Below are 21,067 nucleotides of genomic sequence, written 5' to 3' on the forward strand. Positions count from 1 at the left end.
TATGACACAAGCATCCTTCATACATTTTGGTGTATTGCCCCATTCTTTCACATCAGTGGTTCTGTCACTTAAAGCCTCGGACACACTACATGTGATGAGCACCTGACCCATTATGGGGCTCCTGGTTCAACTGCGACTGGATAAGAATGTATAATTGGTACCTGGCAAAAGGTCATGGTTTTACTCCAAGCAATCAGATTTCCCAGATAAATATTCTTGAATATTTAATTCTTGACTTTAAAAACTTTCAAATGCAGATATAAATAAAATGTCTTACAAGTATATTTTTTCCTTTTGTAGCTAAACAGCGCACAATAGTTTTCTTATGTGATCCATATTTACACATGAACTTTCTGAAATTATAAGAAATCCACTCTTCCACGACAGTGAATGTAGGATAACTTTATAGTCATTGTGTACAAATAGGAAATGATTTCCGCAGAGTATGTGAAACCCTTCAAATGGCATTGCATAGTTTCAAAGAAGTGTGTTGTCCATGTACATCTACTTCATGCAGTATCAAATCAAAAAAGTTACAACACACTCCAGCTCTTTCAAGAATAAATTTCGACAGAATTGATGTGTAGCATCAAGGCTGTTTGATTTGTCTTATATGCCGTCTCATTCACTTACTTATTGTTAACAGTTATTTTTTTTATTGGCAGATCCCAGGCAGGATTGTGACAGGATGGTAAAAAGGGCTGTGTCTCGTGAGATAGACAATGTGCATCTGGGCCCAGACTTGTGGCAGGTTGCTCAATAGAGTTGTCTCGTGAGATAGACAATGTGATCTGGGCCCAGACAAATCTGGGTGGCAGGTTGATCAACACACCTGTGTCTGGTGAAATAGACAGGGTACATCTGGGCCCAGAGAGACTTGTGGCAGGTAGCTCAATAGAGCTGTGCCTCCTGAAATAGACAGTGTGCATCTGGACACAAGCAGTAACAGGGTGATCAATAGATGACTGTTATTGTTTGATCATTATTGCACATGTTATGTTAAGAAGGCAGACACCCTGAGAAACCTTGCTTGGCTGATACATTCCAAAGGGCAAGAGGATAGCTCTGGTATGACATGAGGTGCCATTGAAACAGCGGATTGTCAACCCTGAGAAAGATGCTAACTTAGCTAGCCCATGTTGTCAGCTTACAGTTGAACGGCAATTTGAACGGCAGAGTACATTGGAGGGAAGATCTCAGTTGTGGATAGAACCAGCAGTTCTTTAGAAACGGCGTCAGCAGGGCTGAAAATCTGGGTTATCCTCTGTTCTAATGTTACTTTCTTCACACCACCACATTTCAGTAGAGGTGATCCATGAACTCTGCTTTACCTTCATGTGTGAGGTGATGTTCACATGACCAAGATGTTGTGGAAGTTTCACTGACAGAATCATGAGGAGTGCATTGTGGCATGTACATTTAAGCTGAGCCCTGATGTAAGTGTACATTTAAGGTCAAAACTTAGTTTGAGAACTTTGGTGAACAGAGGGAAATCTACTTTAATGCATCTGGACTGCTGACTGTCACAACTTTTTTGTGGCCAGCAAGGAGACTAAAGGTATTGCCTGTAGTCTTGTCAGCCCTTTATAAGTGAATGCAATTTACAATCTCATGAGTCACAAAACCTTTGGACTGAACGAGTTTGAAATCTTGACCAGTCTGTGGCTGGACCATACCAGACATTGGTCAGTTTTTGTTCAGTTTGACATTGATGGTGCTTCTTGACTGGAAATAGTGCTTGTTTTGCTGGAGAATGAACCCAGACAATGATTGGCAAATTTGGTAAAACCTGTTTTACTTACAATTGTTTATAGTGCACAGATGGTGTTGATGTATGTCACAGATATTCATTGTGTTGTAGACAGAAATTGATCAGCTGGGCTTTTTTCTGTTTGACAAGTTGAAATGCTATAGGCATAGTTGCTGTTCGTCTGCATTGTACAGTGTACATATTTGTATGTATAAATGTCATAGCTCTAATTCACCATTCCACAGAGGTGTGTCGGATTTCATTGGTTGACATTTTTGTCTACTTTTATGATGATTTTTGTGTTGAGCCTTAAACTCTATAAATCATTTCCTCTAAAAGGCTATGTCCTTTATTTGTACATATTTACATCAATATAAGAAACATGTTACATACATGAGATTGAGAGATATATTTTCTCTTTGGCGGGTCTCTTTCACTATTCCTTTTTCATGGCTAAAAGTTAATATAGCCTTGAAAAATTGTCTGCTTTTTGTATCATCTAGCACAGACTTCTCTTTCCCCATAGCACCAATTTGTAAGTGTCATCTGGCACAAATTTCTCTTTCCCCATAGCACCAACTTGTAAGCGTCATCTAACACAAATTTCTCTTTCCCAATAGCACCAGTTTGTAAATTAGATTTAACTGATGTTCATTAACAAAGAATTTCAATTGAAGATGTATAATGTGGAGTTTCCAAGTCTCTTCTAGTAGCATCTCTGTGCAATCGGTATCTTTATCATCTTTATCCTATTAACTGTATCCAAATGTTCGACCTGTAAATACTGGTCACTAGTTTTTACGCACATTCATTTCATGGTTTTATTTAACAAACAGCTAAATTTTCGAAATACATATCAAGTGTCTGGAGCACTTTGTGATGTTGTTAGTGTACTGTTCGTTTTTGTTTTTCCATTTGTTAAGAGACATTCCTTGTAAATAAGAATTTGTAATGCTCTATTTTGGTCAACTGTGCTAATTTGACAAAGTAGTTTTCTCTTTTTGATAATTTTACGTGATAGTGTCTTTGTTGTTGCATTAGTGTGCAGCTTAGTTAAAGCATTAATTGTTAATGACATTTTTTCTGCCTACATGCAATTGTAGCTTTTACAATTTTGCACTTTGACTCCCCCAACCGTGTTGATGGAGTTCTGAGTCTCTTCAAAACAAAGAAAGTTTAATAACATTAAGGCCAACACAATGCAGTTGAGTTGTATGCGGTAACTTAACAGAGCATCTATGAAAAATTGTACACTGTGGAAAACAGATCCAGTTTACATTTTCCAAAAAACAGTCCCTTATTTTTTCCTAAGCAGTGATGAAGCAGTTAGAAGCCAATATTTCACTCTTACAGTGTAGAGTTCATAGTTTCCTTCACATTGGTGACAGAATCCAATATTTCTTCCTTGCAATGATAACATTAGTAGAGGACAAAGTGTCATTCTTCCAGTGGTGAAAATATATAAGGTCTTAGTCCGTTCTTCATGCTTACAGGGAATATGTGCCTGGTAATGTAAGCCAGTATAGAAGATTAAAATATGTGTATGTGATGAGTAAAAGAATTGAATTGTGTGTATGATGAGGTATTGACTTTGATACTGTGGTGTACATTTGTCAATGTTTGTGAAAACTTAATCTTGAGCACTTGGTACTGAACTTACTGGATGTGTACACATTTGGTACTGAACATGCTGGATTTCTGCACATTTGGAACTGAACTTGCTGGATTTCTGAACGTTACGTACTGAACTTGCTGGATTTCTGAACGTTACGTACTGAACATGCTGGATGTCTGCACATTTGGAACTGAACTTGCTGGATGTCTGAACGTTACGTACTGAACTTGCTGGGTGTCTGCACGTTTAGTACTGAACTTTCTGGGTGTCTGGACCTTTGTATGCTACTTGCATATAGTATTAGTTGACGTAGTTAACTTAAATATGGCAGCAACAAACATGCGATCTGATTTTAACTGGCAGTAGATTGGTTTAGGGACTTCACCACAGACTTTTTCCTGCATTTTGAATTGGTTAAAAAACATTTTATTCAAATTAAATTTTGTGTCTGTGAATGCGTGTTATAAAGTGTGGATGTGTGGTAACCTATTGTGTATCGAAAACAGAAGGCCTATTATATTCAGCTGCTTTTCAAATTGTCTGTAAGTCACATTTGCCCTGTTTTTACACTGATAAAGTTTCCTTCGGATCACCTGATACATGTTTAAAAGCGTTAAAAACAAAAAAGACCCCCCCCCCCAAAAAAAAAATAAAAAAAATAATGGCACGGATGTTTTTAGGCATTGTGTACAAAGATTGACGTAGAATATTTAACCTCCATGGTGTGAAGAGCTGGTTTACTTGGAGTAGAGAATTCGTGAACAGACCCAAAGTGCTTATGAGGAATCTCTTAGATTGGTGTTAAAATGGTTAGCTTTATGCTAATGCTATTTATTTTTATATATAAAAAAACTGTTACGTATTTGGCATCAGCATCTGACTATCATTGGAATGTATATTGTCACCTTATTTTTATACACTGACTGAATGGAGATCTCCACGTGCAGAGATCTGCTGTTGGATTTTTCCCTGGAAAAATCTTTGCAATCATTCTTCCTGACCCAATTTACTGTTTTCACAGACCCTGCGTCTAACTGAGGTTAATCTTTACACACAACCAGCAATCATTGATAGCAATATGTATATTTATATAATTATATGTTCAGAATAAACCACTTCGCCTCCACTCTCTGCTTGTCATTCGTTTGTTATGGTATACACATGTAACTGCTAGGTGATTTGTCAAACGTCTTAAAACTTAATTCAAAAATTCAAACTCAGCTTGTCCAGCGGTACGTTGGAAGGTTTGTCAGCAAGTGCAGATGCATGGTCGTGGATTCTTCCTGGTTTCCTCTCACCATAACACTGACCACCGTCGTATAAGTGAAATATTCTTGATTATGGTGTCAAAAAGCTAAAATTAAAATATTTTGCTTTAGGAAGCTTAAAAATTGTGCACTGATTTTTTTTACTGCAGAACATGAAACCAGCCATAATCTGAGCTCTCGCCTGTGTTGAATTTGGCATTTTAATCGGATGTAATTTATGTCTGAGGTTGTTAATAAATACGAGCTCAGCTGAATAAAAAACGCCCCCGGAGGATATGGTCATTTGCTATTGTACGACGCCTGGTTTAAGAAATGTGCTGTTCCCTTAAGATTTCATCCACCTCACCAAAACTGCCCATGGAACAAATGTCGAATACGAAACATCAGAATGCGTTAACTGGTACCTTGTGGATAACAGTAGGGCATATCAAAACACATACCATCCGATACTCCACTATTGTACAGACCGATCAAACAACGGTTCTGTGCAATGTATATGTTGAAATCCCACGTACGTAGTACAGCGTTGTATGTATACAGGGATCGATAACACCCCCCCCCCCTTTTTTTTTTTATTTGATCTTCATCATCGAGTCTAAGCGAAATACTCCTTTCCTTGATGAATATTTGGTGATCTTTTAAAATGATGTGAAACATCTTGGCAACTAAAGAGTAAGTATAGACAGGATTTTGGACTAATGGGACGCCAATGTTTGACCCCTCTACAACAATACTTTACAATAATATTTTTCAGTGAGATAATAATGATATATTACCGGGTGCTTTGTCAGTCGGGACGATGGCATATTTCTGACGTAGTATATATACGACGTTTTGCACAGTTGTACTTCTTATAGCTTACTTGAACTACGGAATGGATTTTCAACTAGGGTGGTGGATGGTTTCTTAAACCTTGTAGTCTTTACTAAGTTTAGCTGGAACTAATATAACCGTTATATTAGTCCCAGGTTTATCCCATCTTGAGCAGACTAATTCTCATTTAACCCAAATAATGACGCATTTTCAAGTTCATTCATGTTGGAACAGAAATTTGGTTGGCGTATCGCTCATACAAGTCAGTGATTAAATTGTTAAGAGTTTATTTGATGTGCAGTCCAGCTTGAAACTTAAGAATATGTTTCTTCAGAAATTTGGCACAGGAATATGGCATGTGCGATGCACGTGATTTGGGGGAGATAACTCTCACTGTATTTCATCTCCTTTCACACCTGTTGCTAGCCCTTTAAAGTAGACCCTGAATAATGAAGATCTTTGCTCACGCTACGTGGGCTAAATTCAATAGTAAATTCGTTGAGAAGGAAAACTAAATGCTCATCAGTTCGTTCTGGACTAATTAATGATAAAGAATTTATCATTGAGTGGTATTGTCATGTGAGTTGCAATCTCAATAATGCACTTATGAACAACATTTGGTATGGCTCAACATTGTGTCATCATATGTGAGAAGATATCACACCACACCCAGGCATTGTTCACTGCGTGAGACATAGGGAATAAGCTCAAGTGGTACATTGTCGTGATCGCTTTCTTCAGTCAGACTTACGGGTGATAACAACAGATCATCCGCCATCTTTAAAGGACTTTTGACATATTTAGGATCTTTTTTGCTCTTGAACTCATAATGCCAACCAAATTGGGCACAAAATGTTGAACAAAGCGACCTGACGTATTCTGTTGCGAGATAACCCGTCATATATGTAAATGCATGTATATATTTAGTCTTAGAACAAGTGTGTATATTTACAAAATAAATCCAATGGCGATCACGTGATTAAATACCTCTTAAGTCATGTTTGCTCAAAATTGTCATAATGCTCAGGTATAAGGTTACATGAGAGATGTGGGTTGAAGCATTTGATACCAACTTAGGCTCGTATGCATGTGGGTTTTCAGATAATGCTTACAATTCCCGATGTGACATGCGATTACTCATCCGAGACTAGGCGTTATATAAATAAGCTTCCTGTAAAGTTGAAGAGCGAATAGGGTATATCCCGCTATTTATAACGTAGGCCTATATCGGACTAGGATTCACGGCTGGGATGGATTGACCGACACCCTGTCGTGGGAACACTCGCGAAAGCGTCAAACAATCGCACTGTTTATCAAAAATGCTATCACACTGATCAGAAACTCTGTACCCAATCTTCCAGTGGATAATTGGTCAGTTTTGGTCATTAATAATAGCAAACAAGCCGCAAAACTATTGACTCCCAGGACTCGTGTTTTCATATGTGCTGTCTCTGTGTACCTTACCAAGGGCTAACTTACAACTTGAAACGTGAAATATGATTTTCTTACGTGAGGAACTAAGGCGACAAGTATATAGAGAGAAATAATTTTATTCACATTAAAAAAAACATTATAAATTTCTCAGTGTATAGTTTAGAAATATGCGCCCTCTAGACAGCTTAATGAGTACAGGTGAATTTCAGTAAGATTAAGTTAAGGCGTGATGCAACACAATGTTTAAGGTTAGTTATGCTGGGAAAGACACAGCCAAATAACTGCCCGCTTCTTTCGGAGCATACGGTTTTTCATGGGATTACATGAGCACATTAGCAGACTTTACACTGTTTGAGTAAAACGATTTATACCACAGATTTTAGAACCGTTGAAGACAAAAGAAGCACAACAGAACTCTATATACCGGTACGTAAACAACAGAAGATTAAAGATATATGAAGCTGAACAGTCCGAGGTTATCTTTTAAGCCACTGTCTTTGGGATAGTCCGGGATTGATCTGACGTTAGATTTAGCCAAAATTCTGTTCGGCCCAAGATTGGTTTGGGTCCATCCTTGGCGGAACCATATTTTTTCCTAACCTAACGTCTGAAAAGTCTCGAACCATGTATCTGATTTCCAATGTCCCCTCTATAACCTAAGCGTGCAGATTTACACAATGATACTTAGCCTTCTATTCACTTCTGTACATCTGCATTAACTGAATCTTACACAATATCACAGCCACAGTCAGTGAGATAGAACTCAAATAAGAACTGGAGACCTGTATGATTCTTTATGCCGCATATGTTGAGACTATAATGTGAGACTGGAATGTTAACTCCATAAACAATGTCTACGGACCGAACAGCAATAGCATCAAAATTACTGAAATATATTACGTCATTTAGGTACGAAGCAAATACCTACGTTAAATAAACGTTAATGAACGAGTGCAATGAAGTTATAAAATGAACCGTATGACACTGACACCAAAACATGTGGATGACATCCCACTTCTATGTTCTACATTATAAGCTTGGGTTCCAAGCCATATACATCTGGACCGTCATATTTCCCTCTTATTGAACACTTCGGGTAGAATACTGATAAAACATTAGAAAACATTACAATGGAGTGGCGTTGTCCTTTGGATTTTGATAAACGCTAACACACGCGCACCATAAGTCTATATAATCACTTCCTGGCAATGGCAGGGTGAAAAGGGACAAATGCAACGCGATATGTGCCTTTAGGCCAATTTACACTTGGGAAAGTGTTAGGGTAGCGATCTCTACATCCGAGATTCAGCCAGGTTACCGCGGAGACGTGTACATCCTGACAATCACCACTGCCTACTAATACAATAGTATGACCGTAACACATGCACACACACACACACACACACACACACACAGAGGCGCGCGCGGACGTGATCTCGCACGCATATACACGCATATACACCTTGTTAAACATGTTTGATGCCTCTTACGAATTTCACCACTAGACCTTTTTTTTATACAGATAAATATATGTATATACACACATTCACTAATATAATACTTTTTAACTTATATTCGTTGCGATATGTACAAAATACCACATCTGAAATGCAAAAATATGTGGCAGTTCAACAAGTTGAACAAGCCCATAAATACTAAAAATTTCATTATCTGATTGACGTATTTAAAAATATAACAAAGGTCGCTCTTTACCAGTTATAGGTGCCTGACGAATACTGACGCAGCCCACTTATTGCACATAAGGCGTCAGACCAAATCATTTTGATAATGAAACACCTCATGTAACAATTAAAATATGAAATATTATGTAATTTCACCCAATTATTTTACACCCACTCCAATATACAAATTTATACACACATATATTCATGTCTGAACTGTACACAGAAGAATAGCTGAAAGTAATCAATGTTTAAGTTCAGGTCCACTCAACATAGTGTCCCCTGATAATGGCCATTCAGTTTTGCTGTGATTTAGCTTTAGTGCTACTGTGGTTCGTAGCGAACACCCTGGAGTTGGGGACCTCGGGCTGTAATCCAAACGGGCGTAAATGGTACAGCATGAAGTCCAACAGATACATGTCGGCTGGACTCATATAGTGGAAGGTGATGGTGTAATCACTACAACAGCCATATCCCTGCAAGCAGACAAATAAACCATTCAGTTATCCAATATTGCATGTAATCGACTGGGAAGACACTCAGAATATTAATCTGTTAAATTTAACAGAAACTCTTATCTGAAAGATGTTAGAACGTATTCTGTTATTGCAGCAAATTATTCTGTTAAATACGTGTATAACGCACATTTATTCCACATAAGCATTCTGTTAACACATTAATTCAACATAAGCATTCTGTTAACACATTAATTCAACATAAGCATTCTGTTAACACATTAATTCAACATAACCATTCTGCTAACACATTAATTCAACATAACCATTCTGTTAGACACTCAGGATAATATGCTGAATATGACACAATATTGTGTTACAATAACAGCATACATTCTAGCATCACTCATACAACAGACAACAATTTTTGAGTGTATACTGGGCATAATTACTATTATAAAGTGACAGATGCCTAAACACATGAGGTAAAGTAAGGTAAGATCCATCAGGAGAACAATTGAAAACTATGCTTAAAGACTTTCTCACATAACTTTTCTCAGAGAGTTAAATGTATTCTTCACGAATTGTAAGATGGGCTCTATGGACTATACTGTCACAGTGGCGAGGTAAGTCACCTTTTAAACTTCATATTCACCAACAGGCGAAATGTTTTAAACATTAATAGGTGTAGTTATCTTGTAAACATAAACCATCGAGAGACTGGGAAAAAACTTTTCGTTTTGTACCCAAACACATAATATATGGTTTATAAAGCCAAGCCTATAGAATCCAAATATTCGACTACTTTTAACTCTTAAATTAAAAGTCTAAAAAAATAAAAACCATTGTATTTTGCGTATAGGTTAGGTTGTTCGTCTGATGAGACTTCCTTCATTGTTGAGCCTTCTTTCATGTTGGCTTGTTAGTCTTAATATTTCCTTATCTATTTGACTAGAAGATAACTATAACATGGTATGACTGGTGGTGATCTGATGCCAATGTACGATTGCTTGGTGGGGCGTCTTGTCCAGTGTGCTGACATTGAGAATACCCACCGAAACATGTTTTGCGACATTAAACAAACACACTCCATGAATAAAATATACCTGACATACTTTTTCTTACAATAGCTTCGCGAACGCATTTAACCACCATTTAACGTTCAGATCTGAACTATACCATAGCGGAGACTACTAGGTCATTAACCATGCTCCTTAAGCACATGCGTGGCTCCCCACCTTCGCTTTACATCACGTACTCCACTAGCAAATTTTGTACTGAAATCTTGAACAAAAGGTCGCAGGGATGATGAAGCAGTAAGTGATGTCAGAAAATACAAAATCTCCGTCTCAGTTTTTCTTTCTATTAATACCTGTTGCACTTGCCTTTTTCTCGTCTTAAATGTGTTTAATATCATTCTAGTGATCATAGATTTTTATTGATGAATAATGACCATAGTTCCCGGCGAGGACACCGGTAGTGAGGTTAAGCCTAAAGAAGCCTCCATGCGTCCCACAGAGTGCAAAGGTCAAGCTTGTCTTATGGTGGCAGTGATATAAACTGAGCGCAGGGAGGTGCACATGCGCTGTAAAAAGTATAGTCATTAACATTATAGACTGATAATATTAAAGCTAACTATAGTTAGTGTGTATTATATTTAGAAAATGCAGAAATTGTCAATCCGGTCAGAATCCCTTTGAGAAGCCGTCTGCCTCACAGGTACAAGCATATATTTTATAAGGGAAACGTGCAAATTAGGCTGTGCAAATTCCTAACATTCAAATCAGCTTTCTTCTTGGGGCGTTTGTCCCGATATTAAGAAGCCTCCTGTCCTAATGTCAACCGTCGAAAAAGTTCGAATGGCGACGGACGGAGGGAACTGGGCTGGTTACGCATTCCCAGTAAGTTTGTGGATGACGTCGTTTCCGAAATTTTCCTATTACTGAAGGACAATATGCATAAAACAGTGCAGTTGTAAGAGGTATAACATATGCCTGAAACATGATCTTTTTTCACTTCCTTGTGTGATAGACGTGTGATTTACCTCACTGGGTTTATTCTAACTGTTCTCTTAATGTGTAAATGTTTACATTGCAGCAATTTAGACGTCTCCTAAACAAAATGACGTTAATCACAATTTATTAAACGCCACTTATTGGTCTGCTGTAGATCTTTCACTTAAATATACTCGACAGAAAAAAGAACTAAGAATGGCTCAACATTACAGCGTGCGATGCGTAATAGACGAGACATCAGTCGTTCGTCTACGCTACAGGGAAAATCGTGTCCTATTCTAGTACAGGAAGTGAAGCTGAAATACTTGAAATCCCTCAGAGACCATATTTATAATCTGTAATGACCATATGACAAGCTATACCTAGTACCAGAGGCTCTAGCTATTACAGTTATTCCAAAAGATTAGGCAAATAAATAGGCCAAAAAATGGGCCCAGATGTTATAAATTTATATGAAACATATATAATAATTTCATTTTGTATTACCTTCTCAACTCTGTTGACCGCATACTTGAGAAACCATTCCGGGAAATGGCCTTCCATGTGCACAATGGGTTTAAATGGATGGAATGTTTCGCGGCCTTCTTTGTCCAGCGACTCCCCGGCTTTCACGCCTATCTTGGCCAAACATTTGCCCATCTCCGCATCTTCGGCAACCGCCATCTTGGCGACACAGTTTGGTAGTATTAGTTTCCACCAGCAGTTTGAGGGCCGCTTTACTCAGTACATACCCAGCTCCACCGCTCATGTAACCCTGACTCACGAAAGGTTTAAAATGGTATCCGAAGTATATCGGGTCATGGGGGCTATAGTGAGAGAGGAAGAAGCGAAGGTTTTCGGCAATGACAAAGGTGTCATCATCTGCCTTCATGAACCAGTCCGCATCGTTAAAATGATGATCGTACACATAGCGAAAAGCTTTCATGGTCTTCGCTGTCAGGTGCTGTCTTCCTTCAGACACGTTAAGACCAATGGTGGGGAAGCTAGTGTTTGTCTCACTACTGATGAACAGATGAGTGTTGAAATGTTTCGCCCAAGTCTTCTGAACTGCTCTCGCCTTTTTATCCAGGTTTTTGGGCGCCGTCATTATCCAGCACAAAACTGGCACGGTTTTGTACAATTTAGCTGCCAAAGAATTTTTTTCCATTTCTGAAATAAGAAAAGAAAAATATTACAATTTACATACAGCTATGGCTATAAATTTCGTTGAGCTCCAAACATTCAATAATCCTTTGTTTCAAAAATAGATACGATACAAATAGTACAAAACATGACTATAGATTCAATAAAATATTTAAATTGCTGGAGTCAACACGGCGGAAAGGATCACATAGTGACATTTTCTGTTCCCAACGAAGTAGGAAAAAAGTAGTCCACAACTGAAATGGAGAACAACATAGCTGACAGATCTAATTTAATTTTGGTCGTGTTTCATATAGAGTGCCATCAGCTATCGATAATTGTGTCTAAAGCTAACATGACAGATTTAAACATAGGTCACACTGTTAGTATTTAAGTAAATCTGGTAAACTACAATATTTTAATTGTTTGGTATTTACAATGTCAGGATATAAATGGCTCCCATCTATCTAGCCAGGTACAGACATAAACTATCCCTCAACATGCAATCTGAACGCGTAACCAATCCTCAGTTTTCACGGAATGTTTGGCCACTGTGTACAGGAATCATAGCTCTCACATCCAGATTAGTCAGTACTGTGTACAGGAATCATAGCTCTCACATCCAGATTAGTCAGTACTGTGTACAGGAATCATAGCTCTCACATCCAGATTAGTCAGTACTGTGTACAGGAATCATAGCTCTCACATCCAGATTAGTCAGTACTGTGTACAGGAACCATAGCTCGCACATCCAGATTAGTCAGTATTGTGTACAGGAATCATAGCTCTCACATCCAGATTAGTCAGTACTGTGTGCAGGAATCATAGCTTGCACATCCAGATTAGTCAGTACTGTGTACAGGAATCACATCGAGGAAAGTCAGTACTGTGTATTGGTCCCAATCTTCTTTGACGAAACTTATCGATGTTGCTTAAGGTAACTTACTGGCGAACATTTCCACGTGTGACGCACAGCCTTACGGCGTCATGCTGTTGGAAGACAAGTGATGTTCAACGAACATAAAATTGCACAGATGGCCTCACCATCGTCCTCGACCGCTAAGTGTCACCAAAGCCCCAACCTGTCTATTCACCACTTTAGAATAAGTTTGGCAACAGACTGAAGTTCGCAGGGCCAAACGCCCAACCTTCCGCCTGGTGGTATTTGTGATTGACAGAAATTTTAGTTCCGGCCATTGGCAAAGCAGGAATAGATTGTAGTTTGAACAACGACCAACGGGTAGATTTTAGCGTTATCGCCGTAGCTATCCCCGTGTCATTTACACACATCCTGCAGAACTCACCTCCATGGCTATGTCTTTTCAGAGTGTCAATGACTTTTCCTGAACCTCTGTAGTTCTCATAGTCATCGTGGTGAAGCGCTATGTCATCGTTGAGAGCATCCGAGTCTTCCACTGCAACGAAAACATTGTCTTGGGTGTTCAGAAACATTAAAACATTCAATACGAAAGACTTCAGCAAACAGAGTTTAAACCCAGAGCACCGACGACAGTGTGGTCGTTGAAAGATTTTCACATGTATCTGAAGAAATCTGGCCTCGCGTCTATTTACCACAGTTAAGATTTTATTCTTTCTGCCCATGTAAACGCACAAGTAATTGAAACTTTCACGCCGACTGGCATCATGACTTAAGTAGAATTAGGTAAAAAATATTAACTGCAATTTATCAAACGTCACAGGTCTAGAGTTACAATACTTCAGAAATACAGACGGAAATGGATGCACTTTTTTTTTAAATAAGATTTCCAGTCCTTAGTGCGCATTTTTCCAAAACTGTTTTTGTGTGTATGATATTATCTTTTGGACTTACATAGCAATGTATACATGTAGCACTAGATGGGATATCATATTGGTTCAGAGTGACTATGGAATGAATCAGATAACGTCACTTTGTGTTTACTCTGTATAAGCTACTTTACGGACTTGCACTTGTGTGCCACGTGACACTGTTAAAGGACCTGCAGTTTAGTGCAGACGTGATGCGCTTACGTACCCAAGGTTTCTCCGTGACTTAATTTCACCGGCCAGATCAATTCAAGACTGAGTTTATAGATTTACATTTAAAAGCCATAAGAAAAACTTACCATACACTGTTTCGCGGGAATAGCCCATGTATAGAGTGGTTACGCTGAATGTGGAGGCCACAAGAAGAAAAAGCAACGGTAGTCTATGTCTCTTAATAACGGCCATGTTGGGTGAAAGGAACCGGTCAGATTATGGTGAACTATGTGATACTGCTGTTACCAACATCGGGATCTGTCCTCTAACAGGGACTGGTTTCGATGAACCTATGAATGAATAAAAGAACTACCGATTATTAATCACAGTCCAATCCAATTAAGAATCATGAAGCTACAATTGTTAGACAAGTAAAACTTCCAACCGAAATTATATCATCTTCACCAAAAAATATAGACCAAAGAACCATTTATCAAACGCTTGTTAACAGAGTCCGCCTCATGATTGGTTCTCAATGGAACGACCATGATTTAGGCCTACCTGTACTGAGAATCCTAACAACATTCAACTAGGCATAACATACACTGGCACGCTTCCATATGTGGACACGCCCATGTATTGATTTGTATTAAGCAATGTCGTACAAGCCTCTACGGGCAGTTTTCCGATCTCACATACATACATGTATATACGTATATGTAAATCTGTTCACACACTGTAATGGTTTGTTTAGTCATAGCTGATACTGAAGTATACCGAGTTCATGAACTCCATGCTTGGTGTACTAAGGTCGCTATATAATTTTCTTATAAAAGTTTTTCTTTCAAAGATGTTCTTAGTGTTCCCTTGCACGACAGTCTGTTATTTGATGGAACGATATATCAAAGCTCTGTGGGAGAGCGATCGAGAACTGCATTCAGACAATCGAGATCAATGATCAAGGTTCTGTATATGGTACAAGCCACCATACAAGCCGGTTTTTGTATGAATATGACATCTTCTTGATACACATTGAAAATGCCAAAGATAGAAGTTGGTGAAATCTTCATAGCCTAGTAAAAACAACACACTGAAACAAATATATAATAATAATAATAATAATATTTGTTAGTTGTAAAGACGTAACCTGGTGGTTTGTCAATTTATAAATCATTTTGTCTGTCACAATAAACATTTGTCAGTTCCACTAACTGGTTGTTTTTCGTTTTCAAAGAGTTTCAGTTCACGAAATGGACAGCAGGAGGGGCTTAACATACAGAGTAATTTGGTGCGGGTTGATTTACTTCTTACAAGACGATTTCGTCTTATTATGTGCATTCAGACGGCAAGCAGAACGATTTTTTGTGTGGGTTAGGAATTGGCAAAATGACAAACTTTTGATCGATTGCAAACAGTTGTTACTGATACTTTAATCATTTCTTAAAACTTTTTATGTGACACTGAGAAATCACTCTCTCAACACTTATTTCGTGTGAATGCACTTGAGTTGTCCATTCAGTGCACCATGCTGAGATTATCTTGGTTGTCTTTAAGGTGTTACACGTGTTTCAACAGTTCTCACATCAGTCATTTAGCATCAAACATAATGGAACCAATTACGCCATTTATACCTTCTACAACGGAGTATTACCAGGATCAGACAAACTACGTACACATAATGCCATCGAGAAAACAGCTCCACGAACAACACACATGCATCTACTTACACTGTTCCCTAAAAGACAATTGCTTACTTATTTGACTGGTTTTAAATCTTTACTCAAGAATTTTCATTCATATGGCGATGCCTTTTACCATGTTTATTCTTTGAAGGAAACACCATCACGTAACTGACAAACCTCCTTAATCGAACCAGCAAGAGTTGGATTCAAATGCGCAGCTTCATTGGCCGAGAGACATGAAACCTCAGCCAGACTCTCCTAAACCTCACAACAGGACTGAAATGAATATTTAAGCCTTAAAATATACACAGTCCGAGTTTGCTACATCGATTTATAAAACACAGTCAGGAACTCTGGGGGTAAAGGCAGCTTATGCTAATTTACATAGGTATTTGGTGTTACAGAAAGATGATCTTCTAAATTAAGTGCAGAGCCCACTTCGCAGGTTGTCATACCATGACGACGCGTGATTACCACGTGATGTTAGAACATGAAGATACTGGAATTCAAAATGGAATTCATAACTGTAAGAAGAGCATGGAAATTAAATTGCACACTACGTCTAACGGTATTTGAACCCTTTACTATACAGAAGGTGTGACATAGCTTCAGCTATCAATGCCGTCTTTCAAAGAGCACCACAAGATCTAGGCTAACCACTGTTCGATATCCCAGGATACAGGTCTCGCTGGGAGACCTACGTGAGATGTTAAAAATGTACAGGCTTCATGCAAATCATATCACTGCTCGGGGTGGTCCTATATGACTACCAAAGAGGCAAAGAAACGTCAGATGGCAAATAAAGTGGTTAATTAATATACAGATTACAGGCAGGTTAAGTCAACAGCGAAGGAGAAATGCGGACTTGAAAGACTTGGAAGTTTTATCTTCAGTTTCAGGTCAGTGTGTCCATTAGCTGGATATCCTCCACAACGATCTTTTTTCCGACGAATTCTTCCTGCTGGTGGTGTAATAACAAGAAAAACAAAACAATTCCCGGGGACTAGTTTTCTTTTCGTATAGTTTCATGAACAAAGAGTTCTTCTTAGCGACAAATTTGCTGGGTAATTATCACAAAAGTAACTCCATAAAGGCCATTTCTGGTAAAGGCGTTTATTACAGATAGGAATGGCCATATAGCAACATTCGCAATATCATAATCCTTTCGAAAGAGAATGAATCGTAGGCCTCATGCACTCTTGTGGAAAGATGTTTTCTAGGATATTCTAAAATGTCAAGTATCATCCTTGCTAAATCCCATGACCCGAAGTTAGATTCACTTCCTTTTTGACGAGATAGGTGGTGAGATGATAAGTAAAATATCTTGCATATTAAAAGTACTTACATATTTATGTGAACACGTGTTATTTCGAACCCAGAGGTGTCGCACAGCGTTCAACGCTCTACTTGTGTCTAGAAGAGTGAAATAATTCCTTCATGTTTGAATATATTAAAACATGGTGAATTGAAGAAAACGACATATCCCGACAAAATTGGCAATTTTCGGACTGTGCAAGCGGTAGTATAGTTTACGTTCTTAAATCTAAATTCTTTATCTTAATCATTCATTAATTTGGGGGGTGGATGGTAAAGCTTTCCGATAATGTGCTGTATTACGTATTGAACAGGCATTTGCATATCTATTCTACCACTACAATGCTGCTCGAGTTCTTGGTTCCTTCACAGTTAGCGGGGCACCATTGGCTGCTTTCTTATGACTACTTAATTATACGATAATCGATTAGAGCTCTTATGGTCATTTCTTCCCGAGCTGAAGTTGTCAAGGCGTGATATTAACAGATGGTTGTTTGGACCAATTCATATCTGTACAGTGGCAACGATGCCCAATGTAAAAAGGGCACGGTATGCATTAATAATACATCAGCTCATGACTGCTGCCCTAAAAATAAAGAGGCAATGTTTAACAGGGAAGGCGATGTGTCATGCATTTCAAAGGCTTCTGATTCCTTCAACTGCAACGAAAGTTTTCATTTAAACGGTCAGACATGTTTTTAAAGATAAAACAAACCACACAGCGGTTGTAACTTCTCCGAACTATTACTGGATCAGATTAATTATAGTTTGCCACACTCGACCTAGCTCTATTTATACTGACAAGGACTTTTAAAACAAAATGACTTTTTTAATCCATGACAAGAGTCGCTTTAGTAACGTGTTGAATCGATATTTGTCAAGAACGCAGATATAAGCAACATTCACATCGAATAGCATGTATCCAAACTGAGAAGATAAGTTTAGTTTTAGTAGCATTACTCGAATGTGTGTACTCCCAACACATGTGCCCTATAACCTGGGAAGTAGTATGCTCTGAGTATGCGTTCAGACCTGATGTCTAGTCATCGGGTATAGGAAAACGAGTGGGGGTTAATGAAACGTCAATAATATTTGGTTTCGGGCAGAACAGAACACGTGTTGATCTAAAGGCTTACACTGCACCTGACATCACGCAGGCTTAACGGTCGATGTCAACAGCTTTCTCTCCGATTACATCCAAGTCTAAAATCTGAAGTAAAATACACGTAACATATAAAGTGGAGTGTATGTAATAATTTCTCACATAGCTATGTCTACATATTAGTTCCTAGCTCCTAGTGTTTACAATCGTGGTGTACAATTATGGATAACCTATCATTTCTGGCGTCAAAGTCATCAATGACTTAATACGAGCGCAGCTTTTCGACCCACATTTACATGGTTATGCCAGCTCAAGAGATCCTGCTTAAAAATCTTGTTTAAATAAACTCCTTTTCCACTCTGATCAATATAATATTCAGCCCTTGTTTTCTGCACGACAGCAGATTCATTTCCTTACTTTGACCCGTGAATAAATTAGCTTGTCTAGAATAAACGAGCTAATCTTAGTTCGTGTGTACATATAGCTCGGGATATGAATGGAACTGACACAAAGTTGTCTTTCAGGAAACCGCTGAGAGTGATAAAGCTTACCCAGTACGCCGTACAGAGAATCTGTTTTTCAGTCAGTGCTTTATAAGAGACCTGCCATATTGAGATGTATGATGTAAAAACAGGTGCACGTATAGTGGGATAACTAGTGTAGCAAAACTATGTATGTAAATCCATATGTATATATAGGGTAGTCAGTGCCGCTACATAGAGCAGGACATATTCTCAACAAGTTGTTCGTCATCAGTGCAACGTTATCAGAATGTGATAAATTTTATCGTACTGTTTTATCTGTGCTGTTGTAGAATTCAGGCATGCGATAAAGCCACTTTCGTTTTCATAATCTGGACAGGAAACCATACAAGATTCAGGGCTATACATGTATCATAAAGTGATCTGACATAGGTTTACTTACTGACACTTCCTCCGACGCATTTACAACTAAGCACGCCAAAAAAGAGAGTCGGTCATATACCGTGTATGTCAAGCTTTTTAGTACGTTTTTTGAAATAAGCAAACTTTCGTGTCTTGAAAAGTGGACTAATGATACATAAATCCTTGACCTAAATACTTCGGACTTAGCCCCCAACGCGTATGATATTGCATGTATCTTACTACATGCATAGAAAGACAACCTGCGTCAATAGATGACACTTAATCTCGTACCGGTAAATGATCCACAGTTATAAAGGTGTAGACAGTCCAAGTGACGAATATCCGTAATTAGACACTTCGTGCTAATTCCTACTTCCATCGATACATGACAGACACGCCGTTGTTAACAGTTCACATGGAGCTACGTATGGCGATAGTAACTGAAATCGTGCAATGGCAATAAAACTAGGGCCGTTTTAGACATTTTTATAGGCATTCTTAAAGTAATTATTTTGTGACATTCATCTTTAAATAGCTTTGTGTAACGTCTCCAAGAATGTTAGTAGCGCAAATGACCCTGTTTTAATCTATACAAGTCTAATGGTAGACAAATACTAACGGCAATCTTGACATATAGGGATTGGCCATTATTGACAGCGGAGTATTCGTAAAACAGGATAAGGCACCGGGTCGCCATGTATCAATTCTCGACTCCACCTGCAAAACTAATCAAGTCACAGGCCGGACAAGACACTGAATTATTTACCCATCAGGTACTAGATCTATCGAGTGACCAACCTCCAAGAAACCTCAATGGGAGAATGGCGCTGAACGTATAATCGTTAAAACAACAGCGGTTACGTGTGACAAGAAAGCGCAGGTGATTCGAAGAGTTAGTATCACACAAGTCCTGTTTACCTTACCTGTGTTGTCAGTTACCATCCCGCTCCCCATTTACGTGCTTTATACTCCAGTACTAGCGCCTGGACATGCTTTCCACGTGATAAATCATCCTCCATGTATATAGGAGGTGTCGGCCTGTCGAGCTGTTCGTGTAACACTGTAATGAACTGGACCGGAGAATTCGTTCATAGCACGGGCATGCGCTTACCCCGCTATTATTAGATTGTCCTATTGACGGCTGTAATGGCGAGCAGTGGAAACCTATAGAGGTATATACAGACACTAGAACCCTCCGCCCCTTCTCTTTCTCTCTATATTTCTCACTCACATGTACCACGGCCAGCTCACTCACCACACCCTCTCTCCACGTACTCCCCCAGACCAAACTGCAAACAATGACAAGCGAGAAGAGCGGACTGACAGCATGTACAGGAACATTTACCAGCGCTGTGTAAATATAACAATGGAAGGCCATAGGTACAGCGCGGAACGGGCTCTGGGCTCAGCCTGGCGGGGTGCAGGGCCCGGCGCCACTGTACTTTCATGCGCACAGTAATCTCAGATTACCACAGGGCTGTATAGAGTGGGTGAGTGAGTGCTTGGGTTTTTTTCAATTTTTCAGTCATATGACGACGAAGGAATCCTTAGGGTGTATGTAATGTGCCTCCTTGTTGCAGTACGGATTTCCACTGCTCTTATCTAATGCCGCTTCACTGAGACGACTTACCGAAGGCAAGCAAGCCGCCCCGCTCGAGCCATTATACTTATAGGGGTCAACCAGTCGTTGCACTATCCCCTTCATGCTGAACGCCAAGCGAGAAAGTTACAAATTCCTCTTTTACAGTCCTAGGTGTGACTCGAGCCAGGACAGCGCTATATAGAATCCACTCCGAAGACATGACAGTTACTCTACTGCTTAGGTCTCAAGCACAAACATGTCTACCACTCTACATCCTCACCGCGGAGTGGTAGTACCTAACACACCCCGCTGCCCACGGGCTTATATGCGGAATTGGCAAGGTGATCGATTTTACAAACAGCACCTTTGACAGCTTAAAGTATATGTGAC

At 39.0% G+C, this 21,067-nt stretch overlaps 2 protein-coding genes across 2 annotated transcripts in view; one reads left to right on the forward strand and one right to left on the reverse strand.

The window, feature by feature from the left end:
• The window catches only part of LOC135472544 (ras-GEF domain-containing family member 1B-like), a 67,366-nt gene extending 62,880 nt beyond the window's left edge, over positions 1 to 4,486 (forward strand). The window contains 1 exon segment of the mRNA XM_064752099.1: positions 666 to 4,486. Within this exon segment, the coding sequence (XP_064608169.1) occupies positions 666 to 684 (19 nt within the window). The 3' untranslated portion in view covers positions 685 to 4,486.
• A 3,794-nt stretch (positions 4,487 to 8,280) lies between these two features.
• On the reverse strand, positions 8,281 to 20,320 carry LOC135471994 (glycoprotein-N-acetylgalactosamine 3-beta-galactosyltransferase 1-B-like). The gene is given in 6 exon segments (XM_064751452.1): positions 8,281 to 9,038; positions 11,519 to 11,686; positions 11,688 to 12,181; positions 13,459 to 13,569; positions 14,260 to 14,463; positions 20,019 to 20,320. Coding segments are annotated over 5 exon segments (1,059 nt in total). The 5' UTR covers positions 14,366 to 14,463; positions 20,019 to 20,320; the 3' UTR covers positions 8,281 to 8,858.
• Between the last annotated feature and the right edge of the window lie 747 nt (positions 20,321 to 21,067).

Source organism: Liolophura sinensis, chromosome 1, assembly GCF_032854445.1.
Source record: "Liolophura sinensis isolate JHLJ2023 chromosome 1, CUHK_Ljap_v2, whole genome shotgun sequence".
Taxonomy (NCBI): Eukaryota; Metazoa; Mollusca; class Polyplacophora; order Chitonida; family Chitonidae; genus Liolophura; species Liolophura sinensis.